Raw genomic sequence first — 22,024 nt, forward strand, 5'->3', positions numbered from 1 at the left:
CACTGTGTTCAGCAAGTAATTTGTTTTCACAATCCACAAAAAATCATGAGTTAAAACATTACCTCTAAGTCCTGCAGAGCCCATAGATGCTTTCTCGTGCTGATAATGCTCTCTTTCTTGTTGGTTAAGTGGTAAACTGTGCCCTTTGCTGTTGTAAGTTGTACAGTATCGAATCACTTCCTCATAGGCACCTTTCATAAAGCAAATCTCTGGCTTGTCCTAGAAAAATATTTATTCATGCATTTATTTCTTCAGTTGTATACCATTCCAATTATATTCTTTGGGAAAAACATAATTAAAACATAAATCATAAAAACAATAACAGAAGTGGAACAACTATAACAGCTGAATAAATCATTCTAAGGTTGATAATCTAGTTTTCTAAAAGAATCGTCTTAACGATTAAATCAGTAGGCGTCATCTTGATCTTTATTAAAAGTTTTTCCAGGGCTGTCACAGAGAAAGATTGTTTCTTAAATAAAAAACCTCTTTAAAGGCCAAAAATACATAGGAAGCTCCTAATCCAATTTACCTACCTCAATTATATTTTAAAGCAGATAATATTTTAGATACCTAGGATGCAGGTCATAAAAGGCTACATAGATGAGAAGTTTCAATAATTACCTCAAACCTACTGATAACCAATGTAGTGCCTCCATTATAGATGTTATCCTCTAAAAGGCTTTTAGCTATCACCAATATACAACTGCATTTTCTATCGAGTGAGGCCTTCAATAATAGCCTTAAGGAGAGTGAATTATAGTAATTCTAATGTGGTTGAATGCATGAATAACTATAATTAGCACATTTTGTTCCAAAATGATTGGAGTTGGTCCTCCCACTATTGTCAAGAAAAGATTCCCCTAGCTATAGCCACCAGCTGTTACCAAAGTAAGAATACTCCTGACAATAAATTTTCTCCTTCAGGGATATTATGATTCTATCCAGAACCAATACCAGAATTACCATGGTGCTTCTAACAAACAGCCATTGTGTACTTTCTCAGCCTCAAAATTTTGGAGTAGCACTTCCCCATATCTTATCTTGGTCTCAAATGAACTATATAGCTAGTAATCATCAACATACTAATGACACTCTGTTCCAAACTAACAGTTACCTCTTGCAGCAGCATAATATAGATATTAAATAAGATTAAAGACAGGAACACCTTGCAAAGGTGTGGCCAAGCACACCTTTATTTTTTTACCTCTTATCACTACTAAAATAAATTGTCTGCTAAGAAAGGAGAACCACTGAAATATAGGTATGCCTTCAAAATTTAATCCCTGAAATAGATCCATAAAAATAATATGAAGTTGCTGAAGGCTGTATTCCTTTTATCAAGATATTTTTGTAGGTCATCTGTAAGACCAACTAAAGCAGACTTATCACAGACATTCATACTGACTAAAAACAGTCAATATAATCTGCTTCATTCAGGTTTTTCTAATTGAGTTGGATCTTCCCAAGAAAAAGAAAGTTGGAAAATGGGAAGTTGATTTGATTCAGATAGGAGTGTATCATTATCTTTTTCAAGGCAACAGGTGCAATCCCTTCCTTTAATAAAATATTAACTACCACTCAGATTCAGAGACTCTTCCTGGCAGCTAGTCAGCCAGGAAAATCAGGAATCTATTCCATAGGACATCCAGTTGGTGGTGTGGCAAGAACAGCTGGAAATAGTGGAACTCTACTGAATTCCATGAAAACCAGCCAGTATCTGCATGCCGGGAGACCCTACGGGGTCAAAGCTGTCCTGGAGGAATGGTGAAGAAAGGAGAATCGCTTTGTCAATCACAAGGAAGTTGCAATTTCCTCGTTAGGTCTGAAGAAAGCTCTCCGAAACAGCAGAAGAGACAATAGTCAATTTTGGCAACTAAGAAGAAGGACTAAATTAATTGTGGTAAAATATAAAAATATTAAAAGTGTATGAAATTTAATCATGGAGGGTGGGATGTTAGAGGAGTTGTTGGAAATGTTAAAAAGTGCACGAGCAACATTAAAAGATAACAAAGAGGTAGAAAGGGAAAATCTGGTTTTCAACCAGAAAAATTGTTGAAAGTAGACATGAGGGAAACAGACAATCAATGTAAATGAACAAGGAATTAACAAGGTAGAAATGGAAAATAAAACTCAGTGGGGTAAAGGCACAAAGAGAGCAGAGAAGAAAAAAGGGCATCTGAAAAAGAAATTAGCCAAAAATAAAGAGAGAAATAAAAGGAGAGGAGAGAAATACTCAAAAAATCTTATCGAAAAGTGAGAGGGAAAATACAGAAGAAAAGATATAAGACACATAAAAAAAGAGAGAAAAGAAAATTTAGAAATAGGAGAATAGTAGAATGATATGATCCAGTAAAAGAAATATTTTTAACAAGGTTAAAATATTTTTTAATTAGAATGTGTGGGAATTATATTAAGAACCTTAAAACTATTAAATAATTATATTATGTTGATTATATAAAACTTGAAATTTTAAACTTGAAGATTCATATTGTTAATGAAAAATAGATGGAAAAGAAATGATAATTGTTTATTTTTAAAGAGAAAGAAAAATTATATTGTTTGTACGTTTAAAACTAGAAATTGGAAAATAGAAGAAAAGTAATCCGACTAAAATTGGAAATAATGGAAATATAATATAAAATGAATTATGTCTTTTGGTGGGAATGTTAAAGGGGACAACACTGTTCACAAAATAATTTTTTTAAACAATTTTTATTTCTTTTTGAACAAAGACAAACAAACATAAAATTAAAAAAAACCATCTTCCATTACAAATTGTAGAAAGTGTGTCAGTTGGTTACAGTATTTCCGTGCATCTCTTCCATAGTCATCACCTGCTTTTCATATCAAATCACATATTTTAAATTCACATATATTCATGTATATCACGATTATTATATATCAACCTTAATTTGACTATAATTGTTTTTACATCCTTTTATATATAATATTCAAAATCTAGAATAGGATTATATGATAACATTCTATTAAATCAACCTAAAATCATCCAATCGCAATACATCTTTATAACATATTCTAGATAAAGCTTTTAAACCTCCTCTCATATTCTATGTGTTGTTTACATATTCTATGTGTTGTTTATATAAAATTTCATATTATCAAACTAATATATCTATATGTAGTTATCATTATTAATCATTATTTAACTATAGCTATAGTCACTTCATTTTATACATACTACTAGTAAACTAAATTTAGCTTAGTTTTTACTATACATTTTCATTGTATCAACCAGTATCTTTGCAGTAATAGTGCAGTCTTATATCTCTTGCCATTTGTAGCATTAATATTCTAGTTACTTTCTTAATAAATCTTGTATGAACTTCTCTTCGCAACATGTTGTTCCTTTCGTATCTCATAAAAGCTCGAAACCCAGCATCTGCTCTTTCCATCAACTTATCTTTGGTAATCACTGGTGCTAATCAGATTTCTCTTCTTATCTCCGTCAATTTTCCTCTCTTTTCTTCTTCTGTGCTTTGAAGTCTGGGGTAGAGTTCCAATCCATCTATCTCCCCTTTCCATATTCTGCTCTTGTCATTACCAACCACACTCACTTTGTTCCTTATCTCTTTCCTCATTTTTTTCTTCCATTTTTTGAACTCTGTCCTCCACATTCTTCATTTGATAAACATCCTCGGTTTCTCTATCAAATTTTTCTGTTTTGTATTCCATATTCTCCAATCTCTTTTCAATTCTCTCTGTCAGCACTAATAGATTTTGAATTTCAAACATAATCATTTGCAATGTTACAGTTTCTTTTTCCTGCTGCGCCATTCTTCCAATTTGCAGGCACTGCCACCATAGGATTCAAGGCTATTTTAATAAACTTCAAACAGGTTCATTTATTATCTTTCAAGTCAAAATGTCGTCTTCCCTCCAATAGCTAGTGATAGAACTCCCAAAAAGCACCTGTATAAACAACTTGTGCTCTTCCTACTATCACTGTCAGTAAACAAACTGAAAGAACCTTGAATCTCAAGTGATAAAAGAGAAAGAAGAAAAAACAATGTATCCAGCCTCCAGCTAAGTGGCAGTGTAACTGCTTTTCCTCCTGTTGTTACAACCCTCTTTATAATCCTTCTTATTATCTTCTTTATATTCCAAGCTTAAGAAAGAAAAGAACCCTTAAATGAAGATCAAAAATAATCCAATCAAGCATTATAAAAAAAGGAAAATTTTAATCCATAGATGTAAGCAAAAGTGAAAAAAGAAGAAAAAATTAATCCATTCAGTTTAAAAAATAGGGAGTCTTTGCAAAAATTCCATCCATGAAAAAAGAATAGAAACAGTATAACACACTAAGTTTAATGTAGATTAATTTCGCCGCTTACAGTGTTCTATCTTCAATTTCTCTTTCTTCACATTCCAGAGCTGTTCCAACTTCAGCAGCTTCATTAGCTGCATATCTGTCGCCGGGAAAAAAAGGTTATTCCTGGATCTTTCAGGGACTTTGAGGTGTCCCTGAGATCAGCAGGAGGTGCCCTTCTCAATCACCGTCTCTGCGGGACGGTTTTAGGTCCGAACTGACCGTCCAGCAGCAGAAATATCGACTGCAATCTCAGAGCACCAAGATCGCACGGCGTGCCGTCATGACGTCAGCCCCTTTCCACAAAAGAATTTTTATTATGTAACACAAATAAATAAACAAATAAAAAATTGGGGCAATTGGGAAGATGTAAACTGGAAATTATAAATATTGTAAATTATAACTTTAAAGCTTTTAAGGACTAGAAATTTAGGGGACTTGGAGGAAAAATTCCAGGATTGATTAAATTTTATTAATAATTGACTTTTTTTGAGTTTTTAGATATTGGGATACTGGAATATTAGAGTACATTGAATAACTTTAATATATTAAACTGGTACAAAATGATTCAACAGGAGACAATAAAGTTCTCTGAAGAAATGTTAGTGATGGTTAAAAGTATTTACAAAAATGTGACAAAGAATCATAAGAAGATTATGTGATTGTTCAAAGATAAAGATGTGAGTGTAGAAGACCCTCAAAAATGGTGGGGAAAGATTAACATAACATTCAGAAGACAGAGGAGAAATTAGAAGGCGTGGCGGAGGGACAGATCAAAATAAGTTACAAGAAGACAAAAACACTGGAGAGACAGTAATAATAAATTCTAAGAATCAAATAGATAATTCCATAACAGTTTACAATAGAACAGAGAAGAAAAGGAAGATTTTCCAAAAATAATGAAAGGGTTATGGATTGGTATCCAAATGATGCCACTGAAGGAAATAAGGGGTAAGACAGAGGGAACATTCAGTATGTGCAAAAATGCTACAAAGAAACATAGAATCCCAAGAGAGAAATATAAAAGTTACCAAAAAGTCATAAATGATGAAATTCTAAAAAGTCTAAACGATGATGAATAGAGATATAATATCTCGCAATATAGTGACTGTAGTAAAAACTAATAGAAAAAAGCAAATTGGGAAAATAGTAGTACATATATGGATATATAATAGAATCAATATATATAAAAGTGAAATGCCACTCATGCATCATCACAAAATCTCCAGAACCGTAAAGCCTACAAACTTCAAATTTGCCACATACGTTCCTCTTGGCTTCTAGGTGCTCAGTGAGAAAAGTTTTTTTTTTCAAAATGACCATCATAGCATTAGTATTTTCTATATTATTATTAACATGCTCTGGTGCTAAGGAGTTCTACTCCTCCTCCAACCTGAAAAGAAATCTGTTCCAAATGCAAAACACAAGCAGAGGAGAGGAACTTCAGATTCACTTTTACTTTCACAGCAGCAAGCAGCTTTACTACAGAATAGTTGAGCTAAGCCATGCCCAGGCTCCTTCCTGTCTCCTTCTTGCTCACACAGCAAATTACTGTTCCAAACAACTCTCTCACACACTGACAGGATGCTAACCAGATGAATACTGATGGATGCTGCTAGGCAGAGGCAGATTTCCTCCCCTCCCCTTATTTTTCTTCTCAGTTGAGATGAATCTGTTCCTTCTAATGTAACACCAGTTAAAGAGAAAAGAGGCAAAAAAACACAGAAAAACATTTGCAGATGCAATTAGGAAAAGGGAAGGGATTAGGTAAGGGAAGCTGCACACAAGTATCGTCAAATTCTTCCCCAAGTCAGTAGACAGACTGTAAAAATGTATACATCTAAAAACTCCTATTTTAATCAGTCACAAATGAGTTCAATGCCCTGGACTAATACATATTTGTCTGGTTTTAAATATGAACCTCAGATTGATTACTCCAGGGACAAGGTTGTTGATCTCAGACCCCGGTTATCCTGTTCCTGGTGCCATGCTCTAAAGTTGCAGGATGAGAGTCCCGGGATGTGCTGCAGTGGCGATATTAAATCCACCTGCCTCCCCTTCGGCCCTACCCTCAACCTTTACACAGCATTCTCACCCACCAGCATCCAATGGTTTAGCACTTTCTTTCTGCTCTCAGGAAGTACAACACATGCTTCCAAATAATATCTTTTGGAGCCAGGGAAGTGAAGGAGGGAAATTTTATGCTAACATTCAAAGTGCAGAGGCAGGTCTACCACAGGATAGGGAGTATCATGGAGAGGCCTCAGCAGCAGCCTTCATTTCTCCAGATATACTTGGTTGGTGATGATGACAATGAGAAGGATATCCATTGTGGAATCTATCCAGGCATTAATTTCCAACTGGTTAGCCAACTGCAGAAGCTACTGTGTGAACATAACAAGTATATTCTGGAACTTAAAACTGCTGTTGATTCTGTTCCTAAGGGCCAGAAGGACTTCCAAGTGGTGATTAATGCCAATAGGAAGTCTTCCGGAGAGCACTGAGGTCGTTTTAATGCTCCCCGACTACAGAAGTGGCTGTTTTCATTGGCCAGGATTTTGAGAGATATCATTCTCAGAATGTCAGGTGTTCTAGCGTTCCCATGATCATATGAGCATGAATCTGGCACTTGGCATCCAGTTCACTATTGCATCACCTGAACCTGTAGTCATACATTGTGATTTCTTACCTTCCCAGCTTCTTACAAGCAAAATCAAAGAGGAAACCAATAGAAAATCAAAAGTCACTCTGACTTTTTGCCCATCAACTTGCACTCCCTACCATGTATCTAAGGTTCTCCCCCTCCTAAAATAACCACCACTCCTACAGGATCTGCACACCCTCCTATGCATAGCTTTGGTGGCCATGTCACAATATTTGTATTTTTTTCAGTTATTTTTTTTCCAACTCTGTAGTCCCCTGGTACAGCAATATCAATAAATTGTACATTTTGGTTTGTGACAACTGTGATATCTGGTGTGTTGTATTCCAAATGACTATCTGTATTCGGAAGTCCCACAAAATTAATCCACTGGTTATTATGTAAAAAATACGACTTACCTATATCCAAAAAGTCATGGGAGCACAAAGTGGAAAAAGTTACCGAAAATGAGAATGTGAAGATCTTGTAGGACTTTCGAATACAGACGGATCATCATTTGGAACACAACAGGGCCGAAACATACAATTTATTGACATTGCGGTACCAAGAGATGCCAGAGTCGAAGAAAAAGAACTGGAAAGAATCACTAAATACCGCGACCTGGCCATCGAAACTACCCAATTATGGATGAAGCACGTAACAGTGATATCCATTATCATCGGGGCACTTGGTACCATGTCCAAGAATTTTATAAGATACATCAACAAATTGCAGCTTCCTGCAATAATACCAGTGGAATGGCAAAAAACTGCGCTACTAGGAACATCGTACATTTTAAGAATGTACTAGGTTGAAACCTAGGACGCTGGCAGCAACCCATATCAACCATTAGCACCAGTCAATGGTATTTGTGATGCATTTTTGAATATTCAGTTGACTGAGTTTCATGTTTAATGATTAAAGTAAATAATAATAATAATAATAATAATAATAATAATAATAATAATAATAATAATAATAATAATAATCAGCACTGATATTTCAATGCAGTTTGGCATGGAAAAATGCGCCACTGTATCCATAAAAAGGGGCAAAATCACTGCGTGTGAGGGAATTGAAATGCCCAATGGCCAACTAATTAAATGCAATGAAAATGAAGCCTACAAATACTTAGGCATTCTGCAGTTGGATAACATCAAACATGGAGAAGTAAAAACTATTGTCAGGAGAGAGTACACCAACAGAGTTAGGAAAATTTTGAAATCTAAATTAAATAGTGGAAATACAATCAAGGCCATAAATACCTGGGCAATACCAGTTATAAGATACACAGCTGGTATAGTTAACTGGACACAAACTGATTCGGACATTTTGAACCGAAAAACCAGGAAACTAATGACAATGCACTACAGTTTACATCCACGCGGTGACATTGATACACTATATCTGCCCCAAAAATCAGGTGGCAGAGGATTATTACAAGTGAAGCAAATAGTTGAAGAAGAAAAACATGCACTGGCTGATTATCTAAAAGAAAGTCAAGAACATCTATTAATCGAAGTAAAGAACAAAAATTTACTGAAGGCCCAACAGACAAAAAAAGAATACAGAAAAGATGTGATAAAATCAAGAATGGAGAGTTGGCAGAACAAAGCATTGCATGGTCAATTTCTGGAAAAAATAAAAGATAAAGTGGACAGTGAAAAAACTTGGTTATGGTTAACAACAGGTACATTAAAGAAAGAAACAGAGTCACTAATCCTGGCTGCGCAAGAGCAAGCTATCCGAACAAATGCCATTAAGGCCAAAATCGAAAAATCCTCTGATGATGTCAAATGCAGACTCTGCAAAGAAGTTGATGAAACTGTTGACCACATACTCAGCTGCTGTAAAAAAATCGCACAGACTGATTATAAATTACGGCACAATTCAGTAGCATAAATGATCCACTGGAATGTGTGCAAAAATTATAATATTAAAACAACAACAAACTGGTGGGAACATAGGCCTGAAAAAGTCACCAAAAATCAGATGGTCAAGATCCTATGGGATTTTCGTATACAAAGAGACAAAATACTGGCGCATAACACGCCAGACATCACACTGGTTGAGAAAAATAAAGTTACAATCATAGACATCGCAATACCAGGTGATAGCAGGGTCGACGAGAAGGAACATGAAAAAATCATGAAATACCAGGACCTAAAAATTGAAATTCAATGATTATGGCACAAACCAGCAGTGATAATTCCAGTGGTAATCGGCACACTGGGTGCTATTCCAAAAGCACTGGAATTACATTTAAAACAACAACAACAACAACAACAACAACCTCGCTATTTGAAAATTCTAAATTTACTTGACTTGAACATTCTGATTCTATAAAAAAAAACAACCTCGCTATTTGAAAATTCTAAATTTACTTGACTTGAACATTCTGATTCTATTAAAAAAAACCTACTTGGAACAACTTATATCCACCAACGTTACCTTAACAGTTCCTAGGTCCTTGGTTAGGACTCGAGCTGTTGAGCTACCAACCAGCCCCAAAGGCTGTGAATCTCACCAAAGATTAACATAACAACAACAACAACAACAACAACAACAACAACAACAACAACACATTGGACCAACTGATGCATTGTTAAAAGGCTGAAAATGGTGCTGCAATATTAGAGATGGTAGTTTGTTACACATTGTCCTCAGCTGGGTTTACTTGTTCTTTTTCTCTCTCAAACAATTATTGTTATAATGTTATCCTCACTCTAAAATGAAGTATAACAATTTAAATTGTAAGCTGCCTAGAGTTGCCTAGTGAGATGTGTGGCATAGAAGTTTAATAATAAATAAAATACAATTTAGATCTTTTTCTTTTAAATACAATGGGGCAGAATTTAATCATTGCATTATTAAAAACAATAAGTTGTAGGAAAATATTAGATTCAATTAAAAGTTTAGTAACAGCCATACCTGTTGGGTTCTATGTACACACTTAACAGCCATCCATTTTTGCTCAGAACTGAAAGGATATTCTGCTTTTCTTATGTAATCCTGCTGGATTCCATCTAAACCCATCTATGAAAATAAAAGATTGTAATTCTTCAACCTACATCCTTCAGGCAATTCATATTCTATTCATTTACATATATTATTTACCTCATTTCATTACTTCATTTATTTCTTTCAATTGTATTCACAACATTCTTTACTTTTAATTTTCCTCTAATACTTTTTATCAAGAAAGGTTATAACTATAATTATGCAGTCCACTGTCAATTTCTCTATTTTACTAAAATTATTTCATTTGATTAGTAAAATTATTTTGCTAAAATTTGTTAATAATTTTTAAAACTATAATGAAAGTTATTTTTCCAAAATCTTTAGATGGTCTATCAGAATTTTATACAATTCAGACATGAATTTTTGAAGCATACTTTACCACAGCCAAGAACCACTGTTTAATTATTTACGCAGATAAATTATTGTTATATTTTGATTTAAAAAATCAAGGGTTGAAATTATTGTAGATTAATTATAAAAATGAAAAACAGAATATATCTGAAGTTTTGCCTAACAGAAACATGTTAGGATCCAATCTTAAAATCTTTGCATAAAAAGAGTTGTGGTGGTATTTTTAATTAAAGCTAAAGTTTTATAAACATCTTAAATTTCTAAGATGCTAATTTTAAGATAATAAAAAGCCACTGAAAATATTCCAGATTTAAAATTCTCAATGTTATAAAACAAAAATGTAACTGCACATAGTTGGCTTCTTCAGTGTCAGTAGTTGAACATATTCTGTACCCTACACTTAATTACACACTTTAGGTTTCCACCTGGTTCTTGTATTCTATTGATAGTTTATCTCCTATATTAACAAAACCAATAACCAAATCATAACAAGTTAATTTTCTTTTTAAAAAAAATGTTAGTGCCTTTTATAGAATAATTAATGTTGAAGTTTTTATTAATTCTAGAACCATTTCAACTTTTAGAGACTTCAAATCAACAACTATTCTTTATAACTCAAATAGTAGCTGAACTGATTAATTAACAATTTAGAAAAATTAAAATTAAAAGCTTCAAAATTCAACAGATAAATTATAAGAATCAACAAAATGGTTAGAATTTGAAATCTTAGCATTTTAATTCCCAAAAATGCAAAATATTTCTGGTTCACTATCAAAGAAAAATCAGAATAGATAGCACTTTTTAAGGCTCTTGCTATATCTATTCACCAGTAGAAAATGATAGTTCAGTTTTTAATTGGATTTTATTAATTGGATTATATTATATACTTATATATAATATATGTTTATGAACACATATATTACTTGTTCTTGCATTGCTTCAGTTTTCATAGTAAGTTTCAACTAATAATAATATTTATACAACAAGTAGTCCTCAACTTACAACAGTTTGCTTAGTGACCATTTTAAGTTACAACAGTCCTGGAAAAAGTGGCTTATGACCGTTTTTCACAAATCATTGCAGTATCCCCATAGTGGTGGTGCGTTACAACCGGTATGCCCCAGTACGGGCGTACCGGTGCCTACTGGGAGCACCAGGTACCGTTCCGTTACGATGCTCCAGAGGGCCCACCTGCCCGTTCTCCTTACTTCTATTTGAGCTGACCAAGGCATTTGCGCACATGTATGGAGTATGCGTCGCCTACGCAATGCTCTGCCGAGCAGCTACAGTGCTGCAGGCGGTGGGTACGCATGTGCACGCTGCGCGCGTGCCTGTGGTGGATACCTGGCCCCATTGCAGTGTACTAGTTGCAACGGGATCCAGAACCCACCACTGCCACATAGTCACATGATCAAAATTTAGAAGCTTGGCAACTGATTCATATTTATAACGGTTGCAGTGTCCCGGAATCATGTGGTCCCCTCGGCAAATAGGGAAGAAGCCAGATTTACTTTAGTCAGCTGTGTAACTAACTTAACTGACATAACAACTGGGGCAAGAAAGGTCGTAAAGTGTGTCAAAATTCAGTTAACAAATGTTTCACTTAGCAACAATATATTTTGGGCTCAATTGTGAATGTAAATCAAGGACTACCTGCTTTACAATACTTTTCTTAGTCTAACATTATATGTTACAAACAACAGTAATAATACAATCAGAGTTTATCCTGAATGGATTTTTTTTGAATATGTATTTTATATTTTTTAATTAGTATCACCCATTGGTTCAATGTACTGCCTACCTTCATAGCAAGAGCAATTAAGGCTCCTTCAGTTGGTTTCCCCATTAAAGTGTTGTTTCTAATTATAGCATCATTGCACACACACCCAGCCTACAAAGAAAACAAATGTTACTAGAATAAACTGTTACTATTTCAGAGCATAGTTATTTTTCTATGTTGAGGCTTACCTCAACAATTCTGCCAATAGATGGTTTGCTAAATCCATGGACAATATCACCTTCAACAATGACTTCCCCAAATCTATTATAGCCCACTCCAGTAACCTGTGACAAAATAATCAGCAAAATTATCAAACCTTATGACCTTAAAAATAATGTAGGAAAAGTAATGATTTGTGAAAGGTAAATCCTTGAGTCCTTATTTAGTGCATGGCATATCATACATGGAATAGAAATATATATTAACATTTCAAATAGATTGGTAAAACACAATAAAATGTAAATGTTAAAAAAATCTATGTTCAAATACCAATATCTAGGCCAGTGATGGCAAACCTTTTTTGGCTGCAATGTCAAAAGCGGGGGGAGCACAGGGGAGTTGTGCGTCAGTGTGCCACACACACAATGCTATGCGTGTATGCCTCCAGCGCACCTGCATGCGTGTGATCAGTGACCGCCCCCCTGCTTTTGCTGCGTTTTTTTTCGCCTTCCCCAGGCTCCAGAGGTTTTCTAGGAGTCTGGGGAGGATGAAAACAGCCTCCCCATGCCCCCCTCCCCCGGAGGCTTCAGGAGCTTCCCTGAAGGCTCCGGAGGGCAAAAAACGGACCTGCAGGAAACCCAGAAGTTCAGGAATGGCAACTTCCGGTTTGTCCGTAGGGCCAATTTTCGACCTCCGGAGCCTTCAGGAGGCTTCCCTGAAGGCTCTGAAGGGCGAAAAACGGACCTACGGACAAACCGGAAGTCATCATGCCCGAACTTCAGGGTTCCCCATAGGGCCATTTTCGATCTCCAGAGCCTTCAGGGGCCTTCAGGAGGGTTCCCTGAAGGCTCAGGAGGGCGAAAAATGGTCCTACGAGCAAACCGGAAGTCTGTTCCTGAGTTTCCAGTTTGCCTGTAGGGCCAGTTTTTCGTACTTTAGAGGCTTCAGGGAAGCCTCCAGAGGGCGAAAAACAGCCTCAAAAGAAGGTCGAATGCCTCGCGTTCCCTGACAAATGGGTCTTCATGCCATAGGTTTGCCATCACAGATCTAGGCTATCTAATCAGTGAAGTGCAGCATTGATTTCTAGTTTTGAGCAAAAAATGTGAATGGGAGAAAATTGTTTAATTGTTTAACTTAACAATTAAAGCAAATGTTAAAAATTGCGTGCAACCATGTGATGTCTCAACTTACAACTCAACAACTCCAGGTTCAATGACAAATAAGGGCTACATGTATAAATATATATATTTGAAACAATTGTCCAATAGTCCAGAGTTTCTCAATCTTGACAACTGAGAAATAGATCAACTCTCAGAATTCCCTAGGCACTCTGTTGTAAATCTGTTGCCAAGACTGAAAAATTCCAAAGACCAGAGGCTAATTTTCTCTAATAATAGCCAGTTTCTAGGAAAAAGATTTCAGAACCATTATACTTTAGTAAACAAAGAATCTCTGACACTGATGCTCACATACCTCAGCATGTAGTCCATCTGCTGTGAATATATGAATAACAGTCATTTCATTTTTTGTCAGTGTACCAGTTTTATCTGAACAAATTACATTGCAACATCCTGAAAAGCATAAACAATATTATCAGTTCATTATTTGTCAGATTTGATAAGATAATGGAATATAAGAGCAAAATCTATTTCAAGAATCTAAAATAATAGAGAAGAATCCTTGCTTAGGTCAGGGATAGGAAAAGTCCCATAATCTGTGGCGTAGCTAATTTTTGGAGTAGTCATAAACTTACTCTAGGATCTCAGGCCAATTCATTTTTAAAGAGAGACCTTACCCTTTCACTAAAGTTTTAGCATAATTCATGCTGGTGCTACCCTTTCCACATTCCAATAGCAACAACTGCAAGGGCAGCTGGTTCCACAATTCTCTACCTTTGCCTAGAGAAAGAATTGGGATGGCCAAGCTAATAAGCACTTGCAGATGCTCTGGATGAAGGATCTGCATGTACTGCTCTGCAAGAGCCACCATTTGCCTTTTCCGTTTAGGATGACGAAGACTATCATTATCCAAATCTGAAGAAAGTTACATTTCAAAATACTTCTAGTTCTTTTAGTGGCTCCTCCACGTGACCTGGGTGATTACTTTTGGAAAACTTTGGATTGGGGCCTGACCTAATAACATACTCTAAGCAACAAAAATATTCTTAGGTCCAAATTTATTCCTGTTTATTGGGTTTCGTTAAGGCAAGTCAATGTGGGGTCAACTAGTTTTCTCCAAATAAACCTACCAAATTCTCTCTTACACTAGATCAAACATTTTGTCTATTTAATAAACTTCAGATATCAAACAAATATTTCCTTAATAACATACAGTCATTCAATCCAATGCTTTGATTTTAGAATTGCTGTCCCAATTAAAAGAGTATAAATGAAGGGGACTAGACATATCTCCTAAGAAAAGGTTCCACAACACTTAATCATGCAAAGTTTCCATTGCTATTCTAAAGTTGGACAAGTTTTCTACCTGGGTAGGTATTATACACTGTGAAACACAGTGAATACAGTTAAAGCTATTTTAATATGGTACAAAAGCTTGGCTATGGCTAATAGCCATACTGCTGAATTCTGCAACAGTTCAATGAATTATGCTTGCTCTTCCAAAAAAAGGCCTCATCAATATATAAAAATTCAAGCTTAAGTCTACCATTTCAACTGCCTGCAGATAGATTCTTGCAATTTTTAAACACAGTAAAAATATTTACCAGCGTATATAGAAATCATAGTTAATTCCAGAAATACAAGGGTTTATTTTTATAATAATGTATTGCTGTAGTAGTAACTTTGATATTTTGGAGCACTACTTTTTATACAATAACATGCCATTTATACTCAAAAATATTTTGATACATGTTTAAATTCTCCCTAGATATTTTTAGCAGTTTTGCATATTATTCTTAATCTTACCTAAAGTTTCAACAATTGGCAATTTTTTCACAATGGCCTGTTTCTTAACCATTCTCATGACACCAAGAGCCAATGTTACTGTTACAACAATTGGAAGACCTTCCGGGATGGCAGCAACAGCTAAACTGCATATTGAAAGGATGTGTTAATTAAGTTATATGCAGAAAAAATGACTTACACGGTTAAGTTAAAACAGAGTATTGTCAAATTTCATGAATAATTGCATTCAAAGAGGAGTGGGGAGCTGACTAGTGTTTTGCTTTGTTTCTTTGAAATTTGAGGTTTCTAAAGCAGAAGCATATTGTTAATCCAGAATTATTATGTTGCATAACTCTGAAATGTTTCTTGAGATTACCACAAATTCCAAAACTTTTTTCTTTGTATCACACAAGCTTAGAATTTAACAATCTATATGCAAAATTGGGACCCACCTCCCACTTATTTGCACAAAAACATCTGTGCAATCTATTCAATACATGGCGGTCCTGTATATGAGTTATATATTTCATGATGTTCTTCAGGGAATGAAATCTGTTTTTATACAATGTAGTGGACATAGAATAAGAATCTTACCTGACACCAATGGTAAACATGTCAAGAATATGTTTTCCTTGCAACCAACCAACTAACATAATTATTCCTATAAAAATAAACAGAATTTATAAGTATCAATCCTTGTCCAGATATTAATACCCTTTCCCACAATTTGTACCAAACATTTACAATAAATAACTTAACTGATTCCTTACCAATTATACCAAAGGAATACAAGGAAAGCTGCTTCCCTAGTAGATCCATGCTTCTTTGCAAAGGTGTCTTTGGTGCCTTTATTATAAAAAATATTGTCAGACTGATATTATTAAACTCAATGATTTGCTGAATTTGCAGAGTTGTTTCACATTCACTGAAATCATGCTAAAATTAAAGGATTAAACTGTTTTAAATAATTCCTGAGAAAAGCCTTACATCTGAGAGATATGAAAGAAAAAAATTAAATTATAAATTTAAATTATAAATCTTAAAGAATCTAAATTCAGGCTAATATCCACTTCAAATTTTGTACAATGTTTGAACTCATTTCTGTACATCTGTATGCAAAGATATAAACAATTTTAAGAGTATTGATATTAGTCTGGCATGCAAGTTTGAAATTATTCAGGGAAAAACATTTCTGCATGTTTAGAACAAGTAGAGTGGAAATTATGATCTCAATTGGGATGGGAACTTCCATCAGTAAGCAGAATCACTATGTGACCACACAGTTTGGCAGTTCCAGTAGACCCAGTTGTGGTCCTTAGGCCAAGACAGTGATGCTATTAGGCAAAGATCTCACGCTTCTTCTGCCCTGCTGTGCTTGTCTTCACTTCAATTCCCCTCATCCTATCTTCCCCCAACTCTGCCTTTTTGTGTCTCCTGCACGCCAGCTTCTCCCTGTCACTGCTGCATCCTACAGTTGCTATTTTCTTCCTCTTGCTAGTAGAGGAGGATCCAGGTGCTAAGCAGGGCAACTCCGTAGTGCACACAGTGAGAATGGGAAGAGGCAGTAGTTGTTTCCTGAGCAAAAGTGGAGGCTCTTTGGGATTCATTCATTGGGATTCATTGTTGGGATAGATTTGGAAGAAAGGGAAGGACTGTAGGCTTCCAGAGTGCAATGCATGCATCCCATGGCTACACCCTCACCCAGCACCCAGATCTTGAACCACCAGTAGGAGAAGAAAGATGGTAAAGATCACCCACCATTAGTGGGAGATACGGTAGCAGGGGCAGCAGAGGTAATTGGTGGAGTGCGTGGCTACCCAAAAGAGCAAAGATAGAGGGAAGACAGATGGAGGGGGAGGTGAAGTGGCCCTGCAGTCATAAGTGTGGGTGGCCCAAATTTTGATGATGTGACTGCAAGGGCACTGCAATAGCCATAACTTCAGGCATGAGTTGTAAATCCTTTTATTCAATAAAATTCGAACTTCTAACAGTCTCTGGATGAATGGTTATAAATGGATAACTAGCCAGTTTATATTAGTTAGGGCTTACATTAATATTATTTATGAAATGTTACTTACTTCTTCGGCTTGCATCATTTTGAAAACCTCACCAAATTCAGAGTTTTCACCAGTTCCAATAACTATCCCCTACAAAACAGAAGGAAAAAAAGATTAAATTGTTTAAAATTGTTCTATTCAGGAAGTAAATTTAATTTGACAAAATTTAATTTTTTGGAAAAAATACAAATAAGTACTCAAGGATTCTGAATAGTTAAAACAGAACTAATCTGTGTTCACTAAACCTCCAAATACATTCTTAGAAATATAAAATGTACACTACAAAATGTAATCAATGTTGGTCTAGTCTAGTACTCTGCAAGAATCCCAGCAATAAAGAGGCAGTAAGTGACTCCACAGAATCTGACATACAGAGATCCATTTAACTTCTTAGTTGCATTGATTTAAACATTATTCATTATATAAATATATATTTCAATTGCTATGACTCCATCTTAATTAAAATAAATATATTTAACACAAAGTTGTGAACAATTTATTGTTCAAAACTTTCAATAAATTACAAACAGGCAACTGAAAGTATTCATAATATATTTTCCAGCACACAAAGTAAAGAAAATATTTAAAAATACATATTTTATTTCTGATCTATCTTTTTAGAATTAGTTTAATAACCTTTGAAGAAAATTACCTTGGCTTTTCCACATCGAACTAGTGTTCCCATAAAAGCAATATTGCTTCTTGATGTGAGATCTCCATTCATAGCAGCTGGTTGGGGAGAAGTGCATTTAGAGCATGGAGTTGTCTCACCTGTCAAACTCGATTCGTCAATAGAGAGATCAATTGCCTTTGAGAGCAAACAGATAAAATTAAAAAGTTATATTATGCATTCTACTTTTTTTAAATGGTAGGGGCTGTATTCAACAATTTGAAACAACTGTTCTATTAGGAATGGAGCATGTTAAGCAAAATGGAGATTTTACTTGAAGTCCTTTCATTTGAAGGAGAAACCGGAAGCACCGTAACGGCAACAGTTGGGAAATAGCAGAGCTCTGACAGGCTCCACGAAAACCCAACCGGACACTTGCTGCCAGAGACCTTCGGGTCAGAACCATTCTGGAGGAACAGGTGAAAAAAAAAACATCTCGACGACCAAAAAGAAACCAGCAGTTCCTCAAAAGATCCGATATAAAGTTCTTAAACTGACAGCGGAAGCGGCAGCAGACACACTAATGGCCGCTTCGAAGTTGGGAGAACTGGACCAAGCTATTTGAGCAGGAGCAGTGCTGGAACAAAGTGTTGGACCTGGGTGAAAGAGTGTTTAATACAAGTTAAAGAAATTTTAAATTTGGATTTTAAAAAAGAGACCCAGAGTGAAAATTAGCGGCTATTTGGCAGACGAGGAATTTAAGAGGAAAAAAGAAAGGGCAGAGACTAAAACAGAAAGCCCTAGAAGACTTTTATTCCCAAATTTGGACTTGGAAACATCAAAAATAATAAAAGAACTCAGGGGGGAAATTCCTTTCTTTCTTTTTCTACGTTTTAATTTTTTGACAGCTTTTGACAGCTAGAACACATTGCTTACAGTGGAGAGGGAGACATCTACTGGTGAGAAAAGGATACTACAAGACTCAATAGAAAATAACAGGAACATACAGCTGTAACCTGATCTTGACTGTAGCAAGATAAAGATACTTGGAAGCTGTGTGAAATAAATAGGAAGGCTTGTTTTTGCAACAGTGTTGTGGATTGAACTTACTGTTTAGGTGGAAAAGAAAAAGCAAATAAAAGTGAAATTGGACTTTAGAAATTGGAAATAAGAAAAGAAAAAAGAACTTTAAGTAAATGAGATAGAACAGAAAAAGTTTAAACAATTTGTTAAATTAATTAAGCAGACAATATGGAATTTAGGATGTATAATGAATTACTTGATATGTTAAAAATGTGCATAAAATGCTAAATGGGGAAAAAACAACGAAAACTCAGAGGGAACTCCTAGAACAAGGAGTAGGTGAAAGGGAGAAAGAAAAGGGACTGAATGAAAAACAAGAAGATACCATAAAAGAAAAAGAGATTGAAAAAGAAAAATGTACTGGAATTTACAGTTACATACCAAAAAGAGACAAGGGGGAAGTGGCCCTCAAGAAGGGAAAGTTAAATAGCAAAGGTGGGATTAATGGAGAAAAATTGGGGAGAGGCATTAAAACAAAATTAAAAAGGAGAAAAAAGTTTGGAAATAAAAAATATAGTAATTTCAACGAAAAGCAAAAGCTAGGAAAATGGGTGGAGAGAAGAGAATATAAGAGAAGTGAAGTTCCTGAGAGACTAAGAGAAAATAGTTGAAAGGAGGAAAGAAGGAAAAGGATTTACTAGTAGAATAGAATGAAATTTGGTAAATATAGCCAATGGTGGAAAAATATGGAATGAAAATAAGATGAGTGAAATATAAAATGAAAATATGATGTAAAATGAACTATGCATAATAGAAGATGTAAAGGGGGAAAACCCGGACAACACTTTGTTTATAAAAGAAATTAATATATGTAACAATTTTTTTAAAAAAAAAACCTTTGTTTTAAAAAAAAGTCCTTTTGTTTGGAGTGCCCAATGTTGTATTTGTATTACACGTTCCAGGGTAAATTACTTTAGGTTTCATCTCCTTGACTTTATATTATTAATAAATCATACTATAGAAACAACAGAAAAACAACATGTATAATCAGAATTCAGGTAACATATTACTTTGGGAAACAAATCCTATCTTTGAAAGTTTTTCACTTTCATTTTTTCACTTATAAATACATAATAATGCTGATGGAAATTCAGAAGGAGTTAGCTCTTTAAGATGACTGAATAAAATTACAATTACCTAGTTTGACTTCGTGGACTGATAGTGAAATCTCTACAAACATTCTGACTTGAAATATAAATTGTATCTTTTGAAAATAATCAACAATTAACTCATCTAAACATCTTAAATTAAACCTTAGATAAGTATCATCACTGTTCCCCAATTATTTACAAGTATAATCACATCTGATATTTCCAGGGTCACTTAAAATCACTAGATGAAAATGTAATAGAATTGGATTATCAATAGTCACAAAAGAAGCATAAGCTAGCTCTTACAATAGTAGGATTTACACTTTTACTTCATATAACATTATAGCATTCAGCTGTTAAAATTGGCTTTTGACTACACATTGTTAGAAATTTAAAGAGAAGTCAGTTCAATTATTTACTAAGTCATTAATTTCTTACCTCAAATAAGCGCAAATCTGCAGGAACTCTGTCACCCACTGATAGGCAGACAGTATCCCCAGGAACTAAGTCTCTTGCAAGTGTATGTTCTACCTTTCCTTCTCGAACACTGGAGAGACATAAATAGATAAAAACCTAACAGAATATATCCATGATGGCGAACCTATGGCACGTGTGCCAGAGGTGGCACGCAGAGCCCTCTTTGTGGACACGCATGCTGTCTCAGCTGCTCTTCTGGTTTCTGGTATGCGCATGTGCACCAGCCAGCTAGTCTTCACACATGTCAAAGCACCAAAACCCTGGAGACCAGCTAAATGGCGCATGTGTGTGCCGGCCAACTGGTCTTTGTGTTTTTGGTGCTCCGGCATGAGTGAAGACCAGCTGGCCAGCATGCTCACGCTGGAAATCCGAAGACCATGTGCACCGGCCACCTGGTGTTCATGTTTCCAGTGCTCTGCCGCACATGCAGGGTGTGCATTCCAGTTGGGGCACTCAGTGCCAAAAAGGTTAACTATCACTAGAATATATTATTCCTTCACATTTATTTTAAGAATTAAAAAGACCTTTAAATTTAACAGCTAATAAGACCACAATGTACATTATTCCAATCAGACTAGCCAATTATACGAAAGGTATTGCAATCTACAGAAGTAGTGAGGATGTGGGAAGCATTTTAGATTAGAACCCCACTAGTTTTCCAGTGAGTAGAAGGAAAGGAGGGAAAAAATACTTTCGATTGGCAAGATTTACAGTAGGTATAGCTAGTTTATCTATTTGCTTCTTCACTGGACTACTTCAAAGGACGAATAACGACTATTTTCCAAAGCTTTGGGTTAAAGCAACGGTTCCCAACCTTTTTTTGGCCATGCCCCATCTAAGCATCTCTAAAATTCTGATGCCCCCCCAGGACTTATAATTCTTACTTTACTCAAAAAGTGAACTCTACTCACATGGAGGAAGCCTAAAAGGCCATTAACTTGGTTTAAACAAGGTTCAAATTGTCCTAATTAAAAATCAAATTGCCCCCCCCCCCCCGTGGGGCGTGGGGCCCACATTGGGAACCACTAGGTTACAGTGATTGGAATATGTCAAGATACATTTGCACGTATAGATGTTGTTGACCAGATTTATCATTTTGTTCTCCCCCCTCTTTTTTTAAAAAGATTTCTACTTATGTTGCATTTTCTATCTTCAGTTTTATATAAACTACCCAGAGTCAGTCTAGGGTTATGCAATGCCTACATCTAATAAATTAAAACAAAATTCAAGTTATAATCTTTGACTGGCCTTTGTGTGTACTTCTGGATAAAATTTGTTTGATTTGTTATACTAAACATCTTCCCTTTCAAATGTTATTTGTTCCATTTCAAGTAGAAATTGAGATTGAAGTCCATCAATATGAACAAAAATCAAAATGCCAACTATTTTTTCTCCTTTACTAAAATTCCTTTGAAATTTGTATCATGAATGTACAATATTAAAAAGATGTGTTTTTTGCACAATGATTTTTTCACATCCATAATTAGCCAGATTTTTTTTGGGGGGGGGGAGATTTTTTTA

General features: G+C 35.2%; 1 protein-coding gene across 6 annotated transcripts in view; it reads right to left on the reverse strand.

Annotated features, from left to right (window-relative positions):
• Window positions 1-22,024, reverse strand: part of ATP2C1 (ATPase secretory pathway Ca2+ transporting 1) — a gene marked incomplete at its 3' end in the record, with an annotated part of 75,480 nt that overhangs the window by 21,221 nt on the left and 32,235 nt on the right. For all 6 annotated transcript variants that reach the window (XR_014176805.1, XM_081971072.1, XM_081971074.1 and 3 more), the window contains 11 exons: window positions 20,465-20,573; window positions 17,895-18,050; window positions 17,264-17,332; window positions 15,956-16,031; window positions 15,780-15,846; window positions 15,207-15,331; window positions 13,756-13,853; window positions 12,312-12,407; window positions 12,145-12,234; window positions 9,903-10,007; window positions 63-219 (listed from right to left, as the gene is read on the reverse strand). Coding sequence is in view for 5 of the 6 variants with exons in the window: in XM_081971072.1 (XP_081827198.1) it covers window positions 63-219; window positions 9,903-10,007; window positions 12,145-12,234; window positions 12,312-12,407; window positions 13,756-13,853; window positions 15,207-15,331; window positions 15,780-15,846; window positions 15,956-16,031; window positions 17,264-17,332; window positions 17,895-18,050; window positions 20,465-20,573 (1,148 nt within the window). The remainder of the gene's footprint in view (window positions 1-62; window positions 220-9,902; window positions 10,008-12,144; window positions 12,235-12,311; window positions 12,408-13,755; window positions 13,854-15,206; window positions 15,332-15,779; window positions 15,847-15,955; window positions 16,032-17,263; window positions 17,333-17,894; window positions 18,051-20,464; window positions 20,574-22,024) is intronic.

Source organism: Natrix helvetica (genome assembly GCF_964273705.1).
Source record: "Natrix helvetica genome assembly, chromosome: Z".
Lineage (NCBI taxonomy): Eukaryota > Metazoa > Chordata > Lepidosauria > Squamata > Natricidae > Natrix > Natrix helvetica.